This window comes from Grampus griseus (genome assembly GCF_964374135.1).
Source record: "Grampus griseus genome assembly, chromosome: 12".
Taxonomy (NCBI): Eukaryota; Metazoa; Chordata; class Mammalia; order Artiodactyla; family Delphinidae; genus Grampus; species Grampus griseus.
In genome coordinates, this window is record NC_139006.1 from 65,760,606 (window position 1) to 65,779,890 (window position 19,285).

At 48.5% G+C, this 19,285-nt stretch overlaps 1 protein-coding gene across 1 annotated transcript; it reads right to left on the reverse strand.

Moving 5' to 3' along the window:
- Positions 1 to 18: 18 nt before the first annotated feature.
- Positions 19 to 17,796, reverse strand: MBD1 (methyl-CpG binding domain protein 1). Its single transcript, XM_082667781.1, is given in 19 exon segments — positions 19 to 997; positions 2,491 to 2,746; positions 2,748 to 2,778; positions 5,684 to 5,745; positions 5,829 to 5,963; positions 6,314 to 6,451; positions 6,545 to 6,844; positions 7,219 to 7,386; positions 7,978 to 8,046; positions 8,130 to 8,249; positions 8,380 to 8,454; positions 8,618 to 8,746; positions 8,840 to 8,986; positions 9,363 to 9,403; positions 9,575 to 9,743; positions 9,745 to 9,909; positions 10,005 to 10,119; positions 16,272 to 16,405; positions 17,623 to 17,796. Coding segments are annotated over 18 exon segments (2,247 nt in total). The 5' UTR covers positions 16,382 to 16,405; positions 17,623 to 17,796; the 3' UTR covers positions 19 to 980.
- Between the last annotated feature and the right edge of the window lie 1,489 nt (positions 17,797 to 19,285).

Sequence of the window (19,285 nt, forward strand, 5' to 3'; positions counted from 1 at the left end):
CATTCCAATTGACTTTTCTATTTATATCTTGTAATCGGTCTAAAAGCATGAGAAAGGTTAGTGGGCATTTTGTTGGTAGGCTAAAATTTGAGGCCATCTCTAAGTTAATCTTCATGACATAAATCATCACAAGACAACCTTATTCGCGTAGTTCTTTACAGGAATTTACAAGTTATTTTCACACATAAAACCTCTGAGCCTCACAAATATCTTACAAGATTGATGGAACAGCGGGTATTATCCTCATTTTACAACAAACAATTAAAGCTGAGAGAGCCTGTTTTGTCAGCCAACTCAACCAGTAATGACAAATTTGTTAATAAAATCAGGAAACCGGGGCTTAGACTTGAGGTACCCTAGGATGGGGGGCAATCAGATGGGCTGGTACGGCAGTGACACGACCTGTATGGGCACAATAAAAACTAGGGCCAGGGGTAGGATGTGGATTAGAATTGCAGGTGATCGGGCTCTGAGATTCCGGATCCCAGGCAGGAAAACAACACAGGTCAGGAAACCTAGAAGGGGCCCTCAGCACAGGTGGAGACCACAGCTGTACTTCTGGTCAAGAGCAAGGTGGTAGTTAATACCTAAAAGCCAAATAACACTTTGGTACTCTTTCTATAGTGGGGGTGAACATAGAACCATCACTACAACACACAAAAAAATCAGCACCTAGTCGGTCACTGACGTGTAATAACCAAAGTACAAATAGTACTGTGCATCCCATCTTAAGACCGCAATTTACGGTAAATTAGCATTGCTTAATCATTTGTAATGCGCCCACTTCGGATTTTGTAGGCAGTAATGTTTCTAGGTTTGGACTCCATTTCCTGAATTGCTGGTTCAGGCTTTCAGCCACAAAACAGTGTCTCTCTTCTCTTTCAAACTTTCTTTTAATAATTCTCTCATTTTGTCTTTTATGTCCTATAAAGCTTCTTCCTTCAACTGCAGTTCGGAAAAATACTCATTTTCATTTACTGCTAAGAGTTTACGTAGCCTGAAACAAACAAAAAAGAAAGAAATTAGATGGTTGTCTCCGTTCCCTGGACACGGTCCTGAGGGCCAGTTCCTTGATCTTCGATTCCCACGGGTGCCTGGCCCGCCGGCTGGTCTGGGTGGAAGCACCCTGACACCACACCCTTGGGCAAGAGAAGCGACGAAAACGCCCTCGGCCTAGGAGCGGGTTTTGGTAAAAGCCACTGAGATCCTTGGGCGCCCGTCGGTAAGTAACCTCCGAGGTCTACAGCCTGGAGTTTTCAGCGAGACAGGGGAAATGGACCCTTGGCAATACCCGGCTGCCCTGCACATCCCAGCGTTGGTCCTGAGCTCGTCTTGCCGCGCCCTCACCCTGGGCGTGTCCCGTAATTTAATTCCGCTTCGGTTTTACCTGTTGAGCCACTTTGTGAAGAGGGGATTCGGCTTCCCACCGTGACGGCTCGGCTTGGGAACAGAAGCCTGGACCCAGCGGAGGCCACGCCCACGCCCCAGGGCCGCCCAGGCAGGCGGGTGAGGGGCAGCGTCTCCCGAGCCCCGGTGGGAGGACCGCGGTCCGGGCGCCGGAGCCCCCTGGCGGGCCTATTCAGTGGGTGGAGGGGCTGGGCCAGGCGCCAAGCCCGGTGAGACGAGGCTTTCAACCAAGTCTCAACCTCCTGGGAGGCCTAAGAGAAGTGATTCACCCAAGGTCCACGGACAGAACCTGACCTTGCTCTTGCCACCCACTATACCACTTTCTCAGAGGCAGTCAATCAACACTTAAGCACCATCAAGAGTCTCCAAAAGAAACACTAAGTGTATAAATCAGTAAACGGGACAATAAAAATCATTTAAAAATAATTTTAAAATAGAACAGCATAGAGATAGAAACTATTTATATTATTTCCAATGCCTATTGTGCCCCAACAAGGTTCACGCAAGGGCTGTCCTCCCAACAGTTTCCTGAATTCTGTGTTTTCACCATTAAATTCCACGATAAAGTTGGAAATCCATTCACCATTTGTAAATACATATTGATGTATTTAATAAAACTGCATGGACTATATCTTTTTCATTCCTGAATCCCAGTATTAAGTACAGTGCCTACCATGGGCCAGGTTCTCAATACTCGAATGACACAAAAATAGCCGAGACCAGCAAGTTTTTTCTGGGTGGGCTTGACAGAATTTCTGTACTTGCTGGGGTCACCATGAAATCCATGGTCTTCAGCTTTGCATTTTCAGCAACGCAGCTTTATCACGTTATCCTTTATCCTCAGGTGAGTAGTGAGACCCTTGGGAGCTGATTCATGGCAGGGTGGCTTTGTAACGTGTCACCTTGACTAGGCTACGTTTCCCAGTACTCCCTTCCCCGTACGCTTCCGGTTAGGATGGGCCACAAGAGACATTTTGCGTGATATCTGGAGGGCAGAAGTGAAGCAGCAGCACACTCGGAAGGTTGGTGCAGGGGCACCAGGCACTGTTGCAGTTCACACATGTCATTTATCTGCTGGCTCACCTCGTTGGTATGGGGCAGCAGTCAGGCCTGCAGCCAGGCCTGCAGCTGCTCCACCTTCCCCAGGATCTTCCTTCAGCTTCTCTAATTCCTGGCCCAGATGCATATTTAACTCTGTGATGAAGGGCACCAGCTTCTTCTGCAGGAAACCCACATCATCGAAGTTGGAGGTGGTGAGAGGCTGACATGGGTTCCGGGCCATCCGCGTGGTTTGCAGCTCGTGCTCGTGGGCGCCAGTGTCTCCTCGGTCTCCCACTCTTTACATCCATCTTCCCTTCCCGATTGCCTGCCCTGCAGACTTCAAGCTCCAGCATTAGATGTAAAAACAACAGCCTTACAGAGACTGTTCAACCAGCTCCCACAACTGCATAAGGTCAAATCCCTACAATAAATCTTTTAATATACATATTTATATGTACAAATACACATAAAATCTTTATATTAGTGGTGCTGCTTTTCTGACTGTATCCTCATACACACAATAACCAAACTCTTATCTCATGAATCAGAATGCTATTCAAATAAATTTCACTTAGGACATCACTGTCAAAATACCACTAGAATACTAGGGTTGAGTGGTTGGATCCTTGTTGGGGGGGAGCAAAACAGTATCAATAAAATTATCCAGTCTTGCCTCTGGCTGAAGTAGGCAGGGTGAGGCAACGGAAGGAGAAGAGGAGGGTGGCAGAGGGCTATATAATGAGTTAAACTAGAGAAAAGTTTAATCTACATCTGAATTATCTAAAGCTGCAGAGCTGGGACTAGAGTAAGGCAAGCAAAGCACATAGGCTACAAAATTTAAGGAGGGAGGCATGCACTCAGTCCTGCCACTGTAAAGCTAACTAAGTAATGAATCACAGGTCTAATTTTCTTGGCACTTTATGCAGAGTTGGAAAGTGAGGCAGGGCTGAGCCAAGACTGGCCCTTAGGCAGGACGTGAAGCAGGAACTCGGACTCCTAGTAGATAGGGGCTGAGAGCAGAAACCAAGCACAAAGGTCACCAAGGGACAGGGGATTCGAGTTGTGAGGAATGATGAGCCAGGCCAGGAGCTTTACTTCTGAAGGCTGCTTTGGCTGAGGACGGGGAGTGATGATAACAAGCAGCGCCAATGGGGAAAGATGCCCTTTGGGTTTGAGGGATCCTATGCAGCACCCAAGGCCTGGGAAGAACCCAGTCTCAGGAGTTGCGGGTGCTCTGATAAGGTGGCACCATCCACAATGGCTTGGTGCTCCCTAAACCACCCTAAGGGCAGCAGTGTTAAGGGATTTGTTATAAAGCTTAGAGTAATCCACCTTGTTTTCAAGGTCACTGGAAACTTGCGTTAATATAACATTATTACACACTATTAGATATAGGTTATAGTTAACAGTTTAGTGGCTTAACTTAGGACAAGGCTTTTACAACCTGGGTCTGATTCTAGGCTCTATCAATATTAGCTGTTCGACACTAGACAAGTTATGTAGTTTCTCTGCATCTCAGTTTTCCTGTCTGCAAAAATGGGCAAAACCAATGCCTTTCTAGAAAGATGTTTCTGAGGACTAAACTAGGTCCATGGGAGGAACTCACCAAATAGCAGTTCCTTTCCTCATTTATTCACATTACATTCCCAACTGCTGTCTCCCTGAGGAAATGTTTAGAGTCACAGCCAGGTCTCATCCAAATGTATTTAAAATTATTTATGATGATGGCTTGTTTAGGCTGAAGGTGGCTTTAATTACATCCCATCCCAACTCCCCCATCCTTAATATCCACACTTCTCAGGCTCTTGGGATTTGCACCGGTTGGAGCAGGTGCACCAACTTTCTACTCTTTTCCTTCCTTTTCTGCTTACTTCCTCTATAAGCTCAAAGTACTGAACAGGCCTGCTCCTCTGGTTTGGTGGTAGGTTTTCCCAGTTCCTACTGACTCCCACACAAGCCCTGGCAATCCATCTATGGTCCAGCCTCTGAGCAGATCAGTGTTGTCTCTCATAAAGTCGGTCTGTAAATATCACCTTGAGTCCTACAGTCTGCAGAAGCCTCCAGTCTACTGCTTTCTAGCTCCAGGTTTTTTAAGGTCCTTGGACCTAGAGAAGAGGGAGCAGGTCTGTATGTTGAATGAGGTTCCCTATGTGCAAAATGGAGCATCACAAACCATTCCCTACTCTTCCATTTCCCCTTAATTTTCCCTTCTCTCTTCTAAAATCTTCCATTACAGACAATGTAGCACATCAAGCACATCATTACCTTCTCCGGTAATATGTAATGACTTCATGCATAGGGGAAATAAGTCTCCCCAGTTGGATTATAAGCTCCCTGACGAAAGAAATCCTGTATCTTCTGAAGGATAAGCCTTCCAGGGTCATTGATTCACCACTGTATGCCACACTGCAGTGTACCCAGAAGGGCCGCAATCAGTACCTCAGTACTTGCCCAGGTGCAGGTGGAGAAGTCTCTGGCCTGCAGACACTAGTTTGCAGGAACAAAGGAATCCAGGAGTTTAGGCCAACAGGTTTATGTTGCCTGTGTCTGGGGCTCTGTTCAGGGCTGTCAGCAGTTCTGCAGGAGGCAGCATCCCCCTGTCCTCCTCCCACCGTCCCAGTCCTTACAGGCACCTATCCTGCCTTCTACTGCCACGCCTGCGGGGACAGTCCTGTGCAGCAGCTAAAACAGTAAATGACCTCAACGGGCTCTGGAAGAGCTGAAGAAACACAGCCTAATCCCTTCCACAGAGGATACTCCAGTTGTATGTGGATCCAGATCACAAAGCCATCTTAGGACCCAGGTCTCCTGCCCACCCACCACTGCCCAGCCCACCCATTCATCTTTTGGAGACTCCACAGGCCTTCAAGACCCCGAGTGATAATTCTCTGAATAAGAATTTATATATTAAGCCTGACCTCTGTGGATTTTCTTAGGGATATGGGGACAAGGCTTTCCTTTTCTTTTTCTTTCAAATCTCATCACAGGTCACCAAATCCTCTCCCCCCATCACCTCCCGTAACCCTCCTCAAGAACAGCCCTAACCTGGACCTCAGGAGAAATCTCTAAGGTCCTGTACAAACCCCGTCACTGACTGTGACAAGAGCAGTGGTGTGGGGCCTTTACCTCCCACAACACCATGCCAAAACGCTGAGTGTACTTTTAAGACTCAGGGCCCACATCTGACAGGCACCCCACCCAATCCCATCCCCACCCCTCCCTGTGGAGGGCACACCTTGGCAACCAGACTGCTGTGTCCCGGAGGCGGGTTCCACCCAGGCTGAAAATCTCCGTGATCTGGGGAAGAATTAACACCAGGGTCAACATGGCTGGTGGGGCTAAAGCAGGGTCAGGAGAGTGATGTGTCTCCCAGCACTGACCACGGGCGTGCCAGCCCCTCCTGCCTCCTCCTCTGGGGCCAAGTCAGCGGTGGGGTCATCCTTGTTCTCCTCCTCCTTGTCCTCCTCAGGGTCAGGTGGCTCTTGCTTCACAGGTGGCAGGCCTGGGTCTACTGCCTGGGGGAGGTGGAAAACGGGCAGTTGTCAGAAGGGTAGGGCTGGCCTGAGGAAAGTGTCTCTATCAGCCAACATGTCACTGTGCTGACAATCCCACTTCTGTCACACTTGAGCACAGAAAAACCATCTCTCTGCCTACAAACCTTTCCCATTCCTCACAGATTTCCATTCTTCTGTTAGCTGGGCAGCAAAGCAGGCAAAACTAGTTGCCTGGGGAGGGTGGGGCATCTGTCAGACAGGCGGGATGATTCTGTGAGAGGCTGTCATCAGCACACTATTACTTTGCTCAAAGAACCACCATCATGGCTCACCATCACTCTGCTCACAGACCACCCATCACTGACCCCCACCTTGCTGGGGCAGCCAGGCAGCAATACAGGAGAAGTCAGGATGGCTGTGCCCGGTGTCCAGTCTTCCTGGGCATCCGCCTTCTCTTGCTTCACCTGGGGTAAGGCCACGACCCAACTCAGGCCAGGGCACTGGGCCTCCTGCGTGAAGGAGGATGGCAGCAGACTTGGTCCCAGCTTCCCCACACGAGGCTGGGTGGGGTCGGGAAGGGCAGGATAAGGTGGGACCCTCACCTGTAACAGAGCCGCTGTGGAGGCTGGAGCTGGGCCAGGCACCTGCACGGGACTGCTTGCACCCTCCCGTAAGAACACGAGGTCGGTGCCAGGCGGGGGCAGCACAAAGCCACTGCCTGCTTCCTGCTTCACTGGAGTCTGGGCACGGTCTGGCTGGGCCATGGGCGTGGCCAAGGGAGGCTTCGGGGTCTGACCCAGACGGGGCCTTCGAGCAGAGCCAGGCCTCTTTCGACGCGGGTAAGGTGCAGGTGGCCCGGCGCCATCCTCGGAACCTGCCCAGACACTTGGCAGCAGCCGCTTCTGTGAGGAGAGATGGGGTGTTATGGCCGCTGGGTACGATGGCCAACCACACTACCCTGCCCCGATCAATGTGCCTGTGACTCCGCTTCCCCCGCCCCCGTTAATCCCAGCACAGAGTCTCCTCAGGTATGAGCCCCTCGTCACCGAGCCTGCTAGTCTCCTGTTGGCAATGCCAGTGCCACCCAGATTCTTCATTTATCTCAGCACAACGTCAGCTAATTGCTGGCGGAACCCCTTGCCCCACCCACCGCTCCGAAGCTGCAGGACCCATCTGGCCGGTCCCCACCCACCTACCAGGCCGGCCCATCCCTCTCAGGCACCGGGGGGCCTGGCACTGATCGCCCCACCCACCTGACCCATCCTGCTGCACCCACCATAGCAAACTGCAGGCACTGGCGCCAACGACACTTCTGGCGCTTCTGGTTGCTGCCCCCGAATTTGGGCTTATCACAGCAGAAGTCGCAGTGGCCACAGTCCATCCGCCGCAGGCAGGCCGCACAGGCCCCACACTTGCGGTTCTGCCGACGGTTCGTGTAAGGCTGCTGGGGAGCAGAGGGACGGGGGACGCTGTCACTAGGACAGTTACAATGCTGCTCCTGTTACTCCTCCCCTAGCCCCACTGGAGGGAACTGGCTGGACATTGGTCTTAGCCTGACTCCCCACTAGTCACACCTCAGTGTCTGCTAGTCGAGCACCAGGCAGTATCACTGTACCGGATGGCCCTTGATACCACGAGGACTGTGGCTGCTCCAGCACGGTATCATCGTTCTATCTGCTAGTCCCCCACTAGCTACCAAGACAATGTCTTTGACCCCCATCTCCAGCAGGATTTTGCTGACACTCTTTTAGCTCCCATCACTGCACCTGCAACATCTGCTCATCCTGCGTGAACTTCAGTCACCATGTTCCTCTATTAGTCCCACTAGAGTGCTGGTTCATCCGACATTAGGTACTGTCAATTCACCTGTTGATCCCATATTAGTGCCTACCCCACTGTCTGCTCATCCCACACTAGCACCCATCACTGTGCCTTACTATTCCCTTATTAGGCCCATGGCAGCATCTGCTTCTTTGGGGTTAACCAAGTGCCCTGGGAGAGTCTAGGCTTGTCCAGGTAGGGTGAGGCCACTCACTAGCTCGTCCTCGTCTACACAGTAATAGATGAATTCAGCAGGTGGCGAGGGGGCCAGGGCTCTGGGGTGCTGCAGAGGCAAATGGGGTGGGGTCAGGGCAGGTAGTGGGTGAGGTTACGGTTGTGCCTTCCCCCTGCCCACCAGGGCCTCACCAGCTCTGGAGACTCTGGAGGCTGCGAGGGCGGAAGTGCAGGCAGTGGCTGGGTTCGGGGGGGGCGCCGCCGGGGAGCCACCTTGGAGTCGCAGCCTCCCCTGCGGCGGCCGTGTTTACCCTGAGAGAAAGCCAGAAGGACAGTTTAGGCTTGGTGGTACCAGGTAGACACAGGACCACCTGCTTCCCCTGAGGTGTGCAGAAAGCATGCATGTGGGACAGGCAGGCAGAGGGTGGGCCGGGGCACTCACAGCAGGGGGAGCCACAGCTAGGGGAGGGCGTCGTTGACATCGCTGATGGTGGCGGCGGAGGCGGTGTGCAAGGTGCTGGCAGACAGGGGCAGGCGGGGCCGAGGAGGTGAGCACGGGACGGAGGAGAAAAGAAGACGTGAGGTGGGCAAGGCCAGGTTGGGAGGAAGCAGCGGCAGCTGTAACAGTACAGTGAGCTCTGCCGCGGCCCACCAGCGCTGGCCCCTCCAGCCTGACTCACCCGCAGGCAACGCCGCTGGACGCACCTCCACTGGCGCCTGAGACCAGGGCGGGGAGGGCGAAGGCAGACTCGACAACGGCCACAGTCCTCTCGGGTCTGACAGCCCCGGCACACTCCACACCCTCGGCTCTGTGGGGGGCCGGAGGTGTGACGCATGGGGCCAGGGCTATGAGGGTCAGGAGTGCAGGTGAGCCTCGGGCCCACCCCACCTGCCCGACTCACCCTTTCCACAATCCGGAGGCACCGTCTTCGCTCACACTTGCAGAACAGCCCCGAGGCCACATCATGGGGCAACTGCAGAAGGCAGGTGGAGCAGGCCCCACAGTCTTCTGTTACCTGGCAGGCCGCACACTCCCCGCAGCCCACACGCTGCCAGGAATGGGCGGGGCAAGGTCACAGGTCCAGGCAAAGTGGCTCCAGGAGCACTGCCCCTCGTGTGTCTACTGACCCCACACTGGCCCCCATCATCATGTCTGCTCATCCCCCATTTGTCTCATCACTCACTGTCTGATGACTACTGATTAGCCACCATCATTGAGGCCATAACGATGTCTACTGTTCCCCTGTGAACCTCGTCACTGTGTCTACTGATTAACTCCCATTACTGTCAGCTGACTGTAGCTAGCTCCCTACAAAATGACTCTGACACCCTATGGATCCATCACTGTTCCTTCGAACTCTCACCAGCCCCTATCACATCCTGCTCCCACCGCACACTTGTGAGGAGGAAGCAGGTCGTGCTTACCTTAAACATCCTCTGCTCCCGGTTGAAAGCAATTCTCTGTGCTGCAGGGAGGAAGAGAGTAGAAGAGAAATGTAAAGGGAGCATCAGATACCTGACCTCATGATTGCCTCCATCCTGACATCTACCATTCAATCTTCAGCCAGACACCTGTGTCCTAGCCTGACGCCAAGCCTGCTCCGGCTCTACCTCCCAGTGCCCCAGGGGCCACTCACCTCGGCAGTCCTTGCACAGAGTCTTGAGCCGCTGCCGTCGGGTTCCATCCCCTGAAAAGCTGATTCCACAGTTCTCACAGCACCTGGGACAGGAAACATGGGCGTGGGGCCGAGTGCACCCCCAACCACAGCCCTCGTGGACCTGGTTCACTTGAGGCTGACACTCACCCAGGCCCAGGAAGTGAGGCTGGGACTGTGCCAGCATCAGCCTTGGTCTCATCCCTTGGGGCCTCCTTCCTGACTTCGCTCTTCGAAGGTCCAACCTGACGTTTCTGAGCCTTGGCTGGCTTCGAAGGCTTCTTCCGCTTCCTGCTGGGGATGGCCAAGGAATGGGCCTGGAGATAAGAGCAAGGGCAGGAAGATGTAAGTCAGCGGGTGGGTGTTAGGTGGCTCAGCCACTCCTGCCTGGGTATCCCACACTGTACAGTACCTTGGGGGCTGGATAGCACAGGATGCCTTGTTTGAAGTCAAAGAGGGTGAGATCGCACGCAGGGCCCAGGTATCGGGTCAGCTCAACTTTGCTTCGGATCCTGTCTCCTGTGGGGCTGGGGGTGGGCCAGGACGGGTTGGTACCTAGGTGGAACTACTGCCACTCCACCCCCACAACCCTCCCACTGGGCTGGTGAATAGGCCTGCAGAGCTGGTGGGATACAGGAGGCAGCCTGGGATCAGCCTACGAGCCCCGACCAAGTAACTACCCCAAATAATCCTGAACAGCAGGAAGATAAAAGGTGTATAAATACCAGCAAGTATACAGACAGTAATAAGTAATATAAATGTAAACAGATGTGCGTGTATTTATAATGTGTACTACTAGTGGTATTCTATATAAGTGAAAATAAACACAAATAGGAGCACGAATACATTGAATAATGTAACTGTGTTAGCATTACATACTAAATACATAGACAAAGAAAACTTATATAAGACACAAACAAATGTTTTAAATATAGCTGGCCCTTGAACAACACAGGTTTAAACTGTGCAGGTCCACTTATACATAGATTTTTTTCAAGAAATATACTGGAAAATTTTTTGGAGATTTGTGACTATTTAAAAAAACTCAATGAACCACGTAGCCTAGAAATATTGAAAAAATTAAGAAAAAGTTAGGTGTGTCATGGATGCATAAAATATATGTAGTACTAGTCTATTTCATCTTTTACCACCATAAAATATACATAAATCTATTATAAAAGTTTAAACATCAAAACTTATTTATCACACACTTAAAGACTGTATGTGGTACCATTCACAGTCAAGAGAAATGTAAACAAACATAAAGATGCAGTATTATACCATAACTGCATAAAATTAACTATAGTACATATTGTACTACTATAATCATCTAACAGCCACCTCCTGTTGCTACTGCAGTGAGCTCAAGTGTTGTGAGTATCTGCTTAAAATGCCATGGAAGGCTAATCATCTCCGAGTGAGCAGACTGCTTCTCCAGTAAACTGCACATCACAGTAGAAAGTGACCCCTTGCAGTGGTTCTCATGTCATTTTCATCGCGTTTAGCGCAATACCGTAAACCCTGAATAACATCATGGGACCCATAACAAAGTGTAACTAGTGATGCTGGAAGTGCTCCCAAGAAGCAGAAAAAAGTCATGACATTACAAGAAAAAGCAGAATTGCTTGACATGTACCATAGACTGAGATCTGCAGGTGGTTGCCCTCCAATTCAAGATTAATGAATCCAGTTGTAAGGACTATTGTAAAAAAAAAAAAAAAAAAAAAAAAGGAAATTCATGAATCTATCGCTGCAGCTACACCAGCAGCTCGAAAACCTTGTATTTTTTGCAAAACACCTTTTTATCTCGCACTGAAAATGCAGCTCTTATGTGGATGCAGGATTGCTATAAGAAAGGCATACCTATAAATTCCAATATAATTCAAAAAAAAATGAAGTCACTGTAATGACAGCTTAAAGCAAAAGGAAGGTGAAGTCTCTAAAGCCAGAGAATCTAATGCCAGCAAAGGATGGTCTGATAATTGTAGAAAGAGGTTTGGCTTTGAAAGTGTCAAGATAACAGGAGAAGCAGGTTCTGCCAACCAAGGGGCAGCAGACAAGTTCCCAGACGCCATTAAGAAAATCATTGAGGAGAAAGGATACCTGCCTGAACAAGTTTTTAATGCAGATCAAAGTGCCCTATTCTGCAAAAAAAATGCCAGAAACGACATATATTAGTAAGAAAGAAAAGTGAGCAACACGATTTAAAGCTGGAAGGGACAGGCTAACCCTACTGCTTTGTGCAAATGCAGTCAGGTTTATGATCAGTACTGCCCTTATCTATAAAGTTGCTAACCCTAGAGCCCTGAAGGGAAAAGACAGACCCCAGCTGCCAGTCTTTTGGTTGTACAAGAAGACCTGGACAGCGAGAACCCTTTTTTTTATTGGTTCCATTGATGCTCTGTCCCTGAAGTCAGGAAGTACCCTGCCAGTAAGGGACAGCCTTTAAAGTTCTTTTGATATTGGACCACACCCCTGCCCACCCAGAACCCCATGAATTCAACACCAAAGGTGTCGAAGTGGTCCACCTGCCCCCAAACACAATGTCTCTAATTCAGCCTCTAGATCAGGGGGTCATAAGGACCTTTAAGGCTCATTATACACAGTACTCTACAGAAAAGACTGTCAACACTATGGAAGAGAGCCTTCATAGACAGAACATCATGAAAGTCTGGAAAAATTACACCACTGAAGATGCCATCGTTATAGAAAAGGCTGTGAAAGTCACCAAGCCCAAAACAATAACTGCTGCTGGAGAAAACTGTGTCCAGATGTTGTGCATGAATTCCCAGAATTTACGACCAAGTCAATCAAGGATATCATGAAAGAGATTGTGGATACGGCAAAAAGGGGGGAGCGGATGAAGGGTTTCAAGACATGGATCTTGGATTCAAGAGCTATCAGACACCACACCAGAGGAATTAACACAAGACGACTTGATGGAGATGAACGCTGCCGAACCAGTGCCAGATGATGAGGAAGACGACGAAGAAAAAGGAGTGCCAGAAAAAAACTGACATTAGACAATCTAGCAGAAGGGTTCCGATATTCAAGAATACTTTGACTTATTTTACAACATGGACCATTCTATGATATGGACACAAACTAAAGCAAACAGTGGAAGAAAGATTGGTACTGTGTAGAAACATTTTTGGAAAAGTGAAAAAGCAAAAAGGTCAAACAGAAATTACCATGTACTTCTGTAAAGTTACACCGAGTGTTCTGGCCCTCCTGCCTTCCCTTCCACCTCCTCTCCTTCTGCCTCTGCCACCCTCCTCAGCAAGACCAAACCCCTCCTCTTTCTCTTCCTCCTCAGCCTAATCAACGTGAAGACAACAAAGATGAAGACCTTTATGATGATCCACTTCCACTTAACGAACAGTAAATAATCATCAGGCTGTACAGTTAATACTTACCTATCATGTTTGTGCGTGGGTATCTTTGTGTGAAAACCTAACAACTGTACGGCAAGAACTGTATGAGACGTTTCATCACCCAAGTATTCATCTGTGCGAGACTTGAAGTGGATTGCCTATACTTACACAGGCATAAGGTGAGAGATATTTAATATAAACTTAACATGTTAGTTTTCTTACTGTTTTATAACTTTGCTTTCAAAGAATTACATTACCATATGGTATGCCTCTCTCTCTGGCAATCAGGGAAACTGCCTATCATCACAGGTAAGTGGTTTTTAAAAATGTAACAATGTTCCCAATACTGTATTATGAATATGATTATAATACTGTATGCCATAAAAATTTTACAATTCATTCATTAGTGTACAGGTGAGGCTACCATGAAGCAATCCATGAAGCAATCGTATCAATTATAGTACCCTATCATAAAGCAATCATATTGCTCCTTCTTAGTTATCAATGCATGAATTGTTATACCTGTAAATAAACATAAATTTTTCAATTATCTTTTCATTTTTGATGTCTGGTATTAGTAATATGTATAATATCTACAATGTTTTGTATCATATAAGACAATATTGATGTAGGTACTGACATACAAGCAATTCATCTTGTAAACAGATGATGTAAACTTATGGTATTGATAAATACAGTATAGTACTGTAAATGAACTTTTTCTTCCTTATGATTTTCTTTTCTTTTGGCTGCACCACACGGCTTGCAGGATCTCAGTTCCCCGACCAGGGATTGAACCCGGGCCACAGCAGTGGAAGCCCAGAATCCTAACCACTAGGCCACCAGGGAACTCCCTTATGATTTTCTTAATCTCTTCTCTAGCTTATTTTACTGTAAGAATACAGTATATAATATATACAACATACAAAATACGTGTTAACTATTTATGTTATCGGTAAGGCTTCCAGTCAACAGTAGGCTATTAGTAGTTAATTTTTTTGTGTTTTTTTTTTTTGCCGTGCCACATGGCACTCAGGATCTTAGTTCCCCCACCAGGGATTGAACCCATGCCCCTGCAGTGGAAGTGCACAGTCTTAACCACTGGACCACCAGGGAAGTCCCCAGTAGTTAACTTTTTAAGGAATCAAAAGTTATATGTGGATTTTCGACTGCACAGGGGATTGGCACCCCTAATCCCTACATTGTTCAAGGGTCAACTGTACACATATAAGTAAGTGTACATATAGATATACATACAAATACATATGTAAACAAATAAATGCAACTACATACAAAACAAAGTATAAGTAACTGATGTTGGGAGACAATATTCCACAGGTCTCTCACATTTCTACATGTCTTTCAAGAGCAGCATTGACTATCCTTTGTTATGAACTATCTTTTCAAGGATATGTGTACAGCATCAGCCTTGGAAGATAAGAGACAGGGTGTCCTTCCAGAGCAAAGGGAAGGCATCCTTACTGTCCTAACATTATAAAAGACTGGATTCCTTAAGCTCAAGGTTCCTCTCCTACAACACAACCCAGTGCGTGTGTAGGTGCTAATTAATTACTCTCTTCATGTCACCCTGTGGGAACTGGCATTTGGTGAACTGGCACAATAACGATGACATACTGGATACTGCTAATGCTGTGAGTAATAAACTGTCTTTCATCTCTGAACCAGAAGCCTCATATCTCCTACTAGCATCCACAGAACCGCGACACATTCACTTGCTATCTTGCCTTAATTAGGGTAAAATCTCTGGCCTTTTCAGTTCTTGATCATTGCACTTATATTTATAAATTTTGAAAGTTTTATAAAAATTGTAAATATGTGGATAAACGTACAACTAATATAAACATATAAACATTTAAAAAACACCATATGTTTATTTATAAACATATAAATAAGTGTAATTGTAGGTACAATTTTACTATATTCCTCCAAGGAAACAACTTACATACAAAAAAAGTTTAAGAAATTTAATAACCGTATCACTAACATATTCTAAAAGACCTTAAATCCTTAAATGTAACTGGTTTATAAAAATGTATTTTCATGTATTTACAGTCAATTCTCATTATTCACAGTAATCTGTTCTATAAAGTCACCTTGAACACTGAATTAGTGAGTAAAGAACCACTGCTCCTAATGGAACTACAGGTTAGGTTCCTGTAAGCCTCTGGTCACATTTTGTCAGCTGATCAGTATGTAACCTTGTTTTACGTGTGTTTCTGTTTAAAGACACCCTGCTTAATACAGTCCTCTTACAAATAATTAACTGCATGGTCTTTGAATGATTTAAAGCCAGGAGCTTTGGAAGCCATCTGTGTTATATAGGTTCCTTTGTCGATGTAAAACAAGCCAGTCTCATCAGCACTGAAAACCTACTCTTCTACATAACCCTTTTCCTGTATAACACTTTTCAGGTGTTTTTTAAATTCTTCCACAGTCTCTTATCTGCAGAACCTGCCTCACTTGCAAATTTAACACATTTCACGATGTATCACCTTCTGAAACGTGTAAGCCAGCCAGCACTAGTTGAGACAGGCTTAACATTTTCATAACCCTGGGTAACGTGACTGTCAATGTCCTTTGCTTTCAGCCTCACAACGCTGTCCACTACACTTTAATCATCATCTCATAGTTCCGCGAATTCAGCCACTTTAACACCTTTTCCTTAGCTTCATCAGATACTATAGATGTTACTTTAGCACTTTCTGGAGCAGCCTCATGTACTAATTGGCAAATTTCCTCTTCTTTTTCTAGATATACTGTCTTTTTGATTTATTAACATTGAACTCACAGCCAACAGCACTGCAACTCATGCCTGAACAAAACTTATTTAATATGTATTTTCTGCATATTGCACATCCCCGACTTCTTGCACTTAGAACACTGGACAGCACTTCAACACTACACTTGGGGGCAACTACAAACAGCAAAATCACCATTAAAAAGTACAAAAATGCAAAAAACAGAACACTAAATAGACCTCAGAAAGGATACTTGTTTACAGTACAAGAGTTAAAATAAGAAAGCCTCGTGCAACCTCGGCTGGGAACACATGCATCAGGCGACTTATTTTTCGCTGCTCTGTGCATATCCACAAATGACCATGAAAGCACAGTGAGTATGACTTTGGGGGTACAAACAAATTTTAGTAAGCAAATTTGCAAATATGGAATCTGCAAATAATAAGGACCAACTGTATATGCATAATTTAACCCTACCCCCTGATTTCACCCTGCCTAACCAGGCTCAGCCCTAACCCCTGACTCTGTCCACAACCCACCCAGTACCTCTGGTAATAGGTGTCTGAGCGTCCACAGGTGGCACCTGACTTGCGAAAGACCTCACGGCGCTTCCAGCCAGGGCCCAGGGCCGGGCAGTCCAGCCAGTCCTCAGCCATGGGGCCACAAGAAGGAGCAGCGGCCTGCAACATGGAGGGGGCAGTGGGAGAAACTGAGGCTCTAGGGAGGAACATGTTGTGCCCCAGGCCGCACAAACCCACGGATCTATTAATGCTTGTTTAAGATCTAGGACCTGCCACAAGCAACTGGCCAATGTAAGGAAGAGAAAAACCCCCATCCCCACTCCATTCTTCCCTGTCCTGGGCCCAGGAGCTTGTCATTCCCCCCACTTCTTGACCGGGTAGCCCCATCCTCAACCTAAGGGTCTCCATCCTCAATGCATTCCTCACTCTCAGCGTCCTAATCCCCAATTCCCCCCTCAGTCTCAGCTTGAGAGACCTCAGTCCTCCCATCCTCAGCGCAAGAGGCCCCCATACGACTGGTCCCCAGACCCAGGTCCCAAACTCTCCCTCAGTATCCTAACCTCCCATTCATTCCCTTCCTTGACCCAGGAGTCACTAATCTCTCTCTTTCAGTCTTTTAACTCTTCCATTCCTTCCCTGTCTGCTGTCCTCTTATCCTGCTACCTCAGTATTATTGCCTCGACTTCCTCTGTGTCCTCTGCCACAGAGCCCCCAGCTCCTCCATATCGTTGACAACCTCGCCCACCTTATTTTCCCTCTGTCGGTGCTCTAAGCCACAATTTCTTCCCAAGCCCCCAAACCTCCCTATTCCCCTCTTCTGCAGCTAAAAAGTTCCCTTCAGCGTCCTCATCCTCCCATCAGCTTTAGACATCCCTTCCGCGTTTGAACCCCACCCCCACCCCATTCCCCTCCTCTTGGGCCAGGATCATGCCATCCCTAACTGTCAGCGCTCTGACCCCCTATTTTTCATCGTCCTCCATATGAGACCCCCGTGCCTCCCTTTCAGCATTCCAACGCATTTCTCCCCGTCATCAGCCTGAGAGCCCCTCATTTCTCCCCTTGAGCGTTCTGGACCCCCATTTCTCTCTCCTTAACCTGAGAGGCCCCGATATCTGCCCTCAGCGTTCGGATCCTCCCCTATTCCTCTCCGTCCTCGTCCAAGACCCCGACACTTCCACCTGTCAGTCTTCTGAGCCCATTCCTCCCCGTCCTTCCCCTAAATTCCCCCATTACTCCCCTTCAATATTCCGACGCCGCCATTCCTCCCACTCATCGGCCTGAGGGCCCTTCACTGCTCTCCGTCAGCGTTCTGAGCCTCAATTCTTCCCCATTCTCCGCCTGAGCGGTCTCCATTTCCACCCCCACGACTGTCTCACCAGCTCGGCTCCCGGCCGGTACCTTCCACCGCTCTAGGTCCGCTGACCCATGGCGAGGGTCCCGCCTGTGGCTCTCGCCTTGCCCAGCTCCTCTTCTTCCTCCTCCGCAACCGCTTCCTCAGAAGCTGTAGCTGTCGCCGTCGCCGTCGCCGCCGCCGCCGCAGCCGCCGCCGTTCGTTGCTCCAGGAACCGGATATCCGCCGCCCAACTCTCGGGCTCCGCCCCCTGGCGGGACGCCTGCGCGCTAATACCCCGCCTGCGCGAACCCTTAGCGGGGAAGACTCCACGCCTGCGTGCTGAGTCCGGTGGAGGAGCGTGCTCCTTTTAAAGGGACCTGCTGCGCTTGCGCGCCGACGTCCCACTCAGGCCGGCGCCTCATCGGAGACTTGCAGCGCCTGCGCACCTCGCTTCGCGCCCCTCCGTCCATCTCGTTCTCGCCTGCGCTCTCCAGTCCCAACCTAAGGGGAGGAGGGGGATTGGGGTTCCTGGTCTCTGTTTGGTTGGCGATCTCCATAAGGAGTAACTGGGAGGGAGGAGCGGAGAATGCTGGGGTCGTGCCAGAACACTCCTCTCGCGCCTGTTACCTTGGTCGCGCCTGTGCTCTACCGTTCCTCCTGTCAAGGAAAAATTAATCAATAGTCGATCTAAAGAAGAAATAGAAAATTTTATTTGAGCCAACTTGAGGATTATAATCTGAAAGACAGTGTTTTGGAAAACTCTGAGGACTGTTCCATCTGTTAGATATGGAAGGCACAGTTATGTACATCTTTGAGACAAAGGATCAAACATCAAAATGGCACTGACTTTTTTTTTTTTTTTTTTTTTATTCGATACGCGGGCCTTTCACTATTGTGGCTTCTCCCATTGCGGAGCACAGGCTCCAGATGCGCAGGCTCAGCGGCCATGGCTCACGGGCCCAGCCACTCCGCGGCATGTGGGATCTTCCCAGACCGGGGCACAAACCCATGTCCCCTGCATCGGCAGGCAGACTCTCAACCACTGCTCCACCAGGGAAGCCTGGCACTGACACTTTACATTAAGTTAGCCAAAGGTGCTGTATGGCTGAACCACACTGACTCCATTTTTTCAGTTCCATCATAGGCCCACAGTCCTACCCTCCTCCCCTTTCTCTGTGAAGGAGCTTTAGCCTACTCAGAAGGAATGCACGAGCGCCAGAGAAGTTCTCTAGCAGCTTTTACCCTTGCCTTCATCTGATATGAAAATTCGAAGAATGCCTTTTGCTGACGCAGATGGTTAATGATTTGTGAGGAATAATAGTCCTGAGACCCCTGGGAAGAGAAAAAACCCTGGTTCCCGTTGGCATGGACGTGCTTCTCCCTTAGTAGTGAAACGGAGGGCTAACCTGAGTAGGCCCACCAAATTTAACCTGCCTCACTTGCTTTTAGTTTGCTTTTAGTTGATTTTAAACTAAACTCCCACTAGCTTCCTTATATATAACATCCCTGACATATGGGTCACTGTAGTAATGGTTGCTTAAGTTGTTTTTCAGGAACTTGGAGCTAGTTCTTGCCCGATTCAGACCGGTTGAGACTACTGACAATCTAACTGGACCTGCATGATGACCTTTTAACATCAGAAGGCCCAAAACTCCACCCTCAGAACATGCTAACACTGCCAGTTTTTGAACATGTGTCCTATGAAG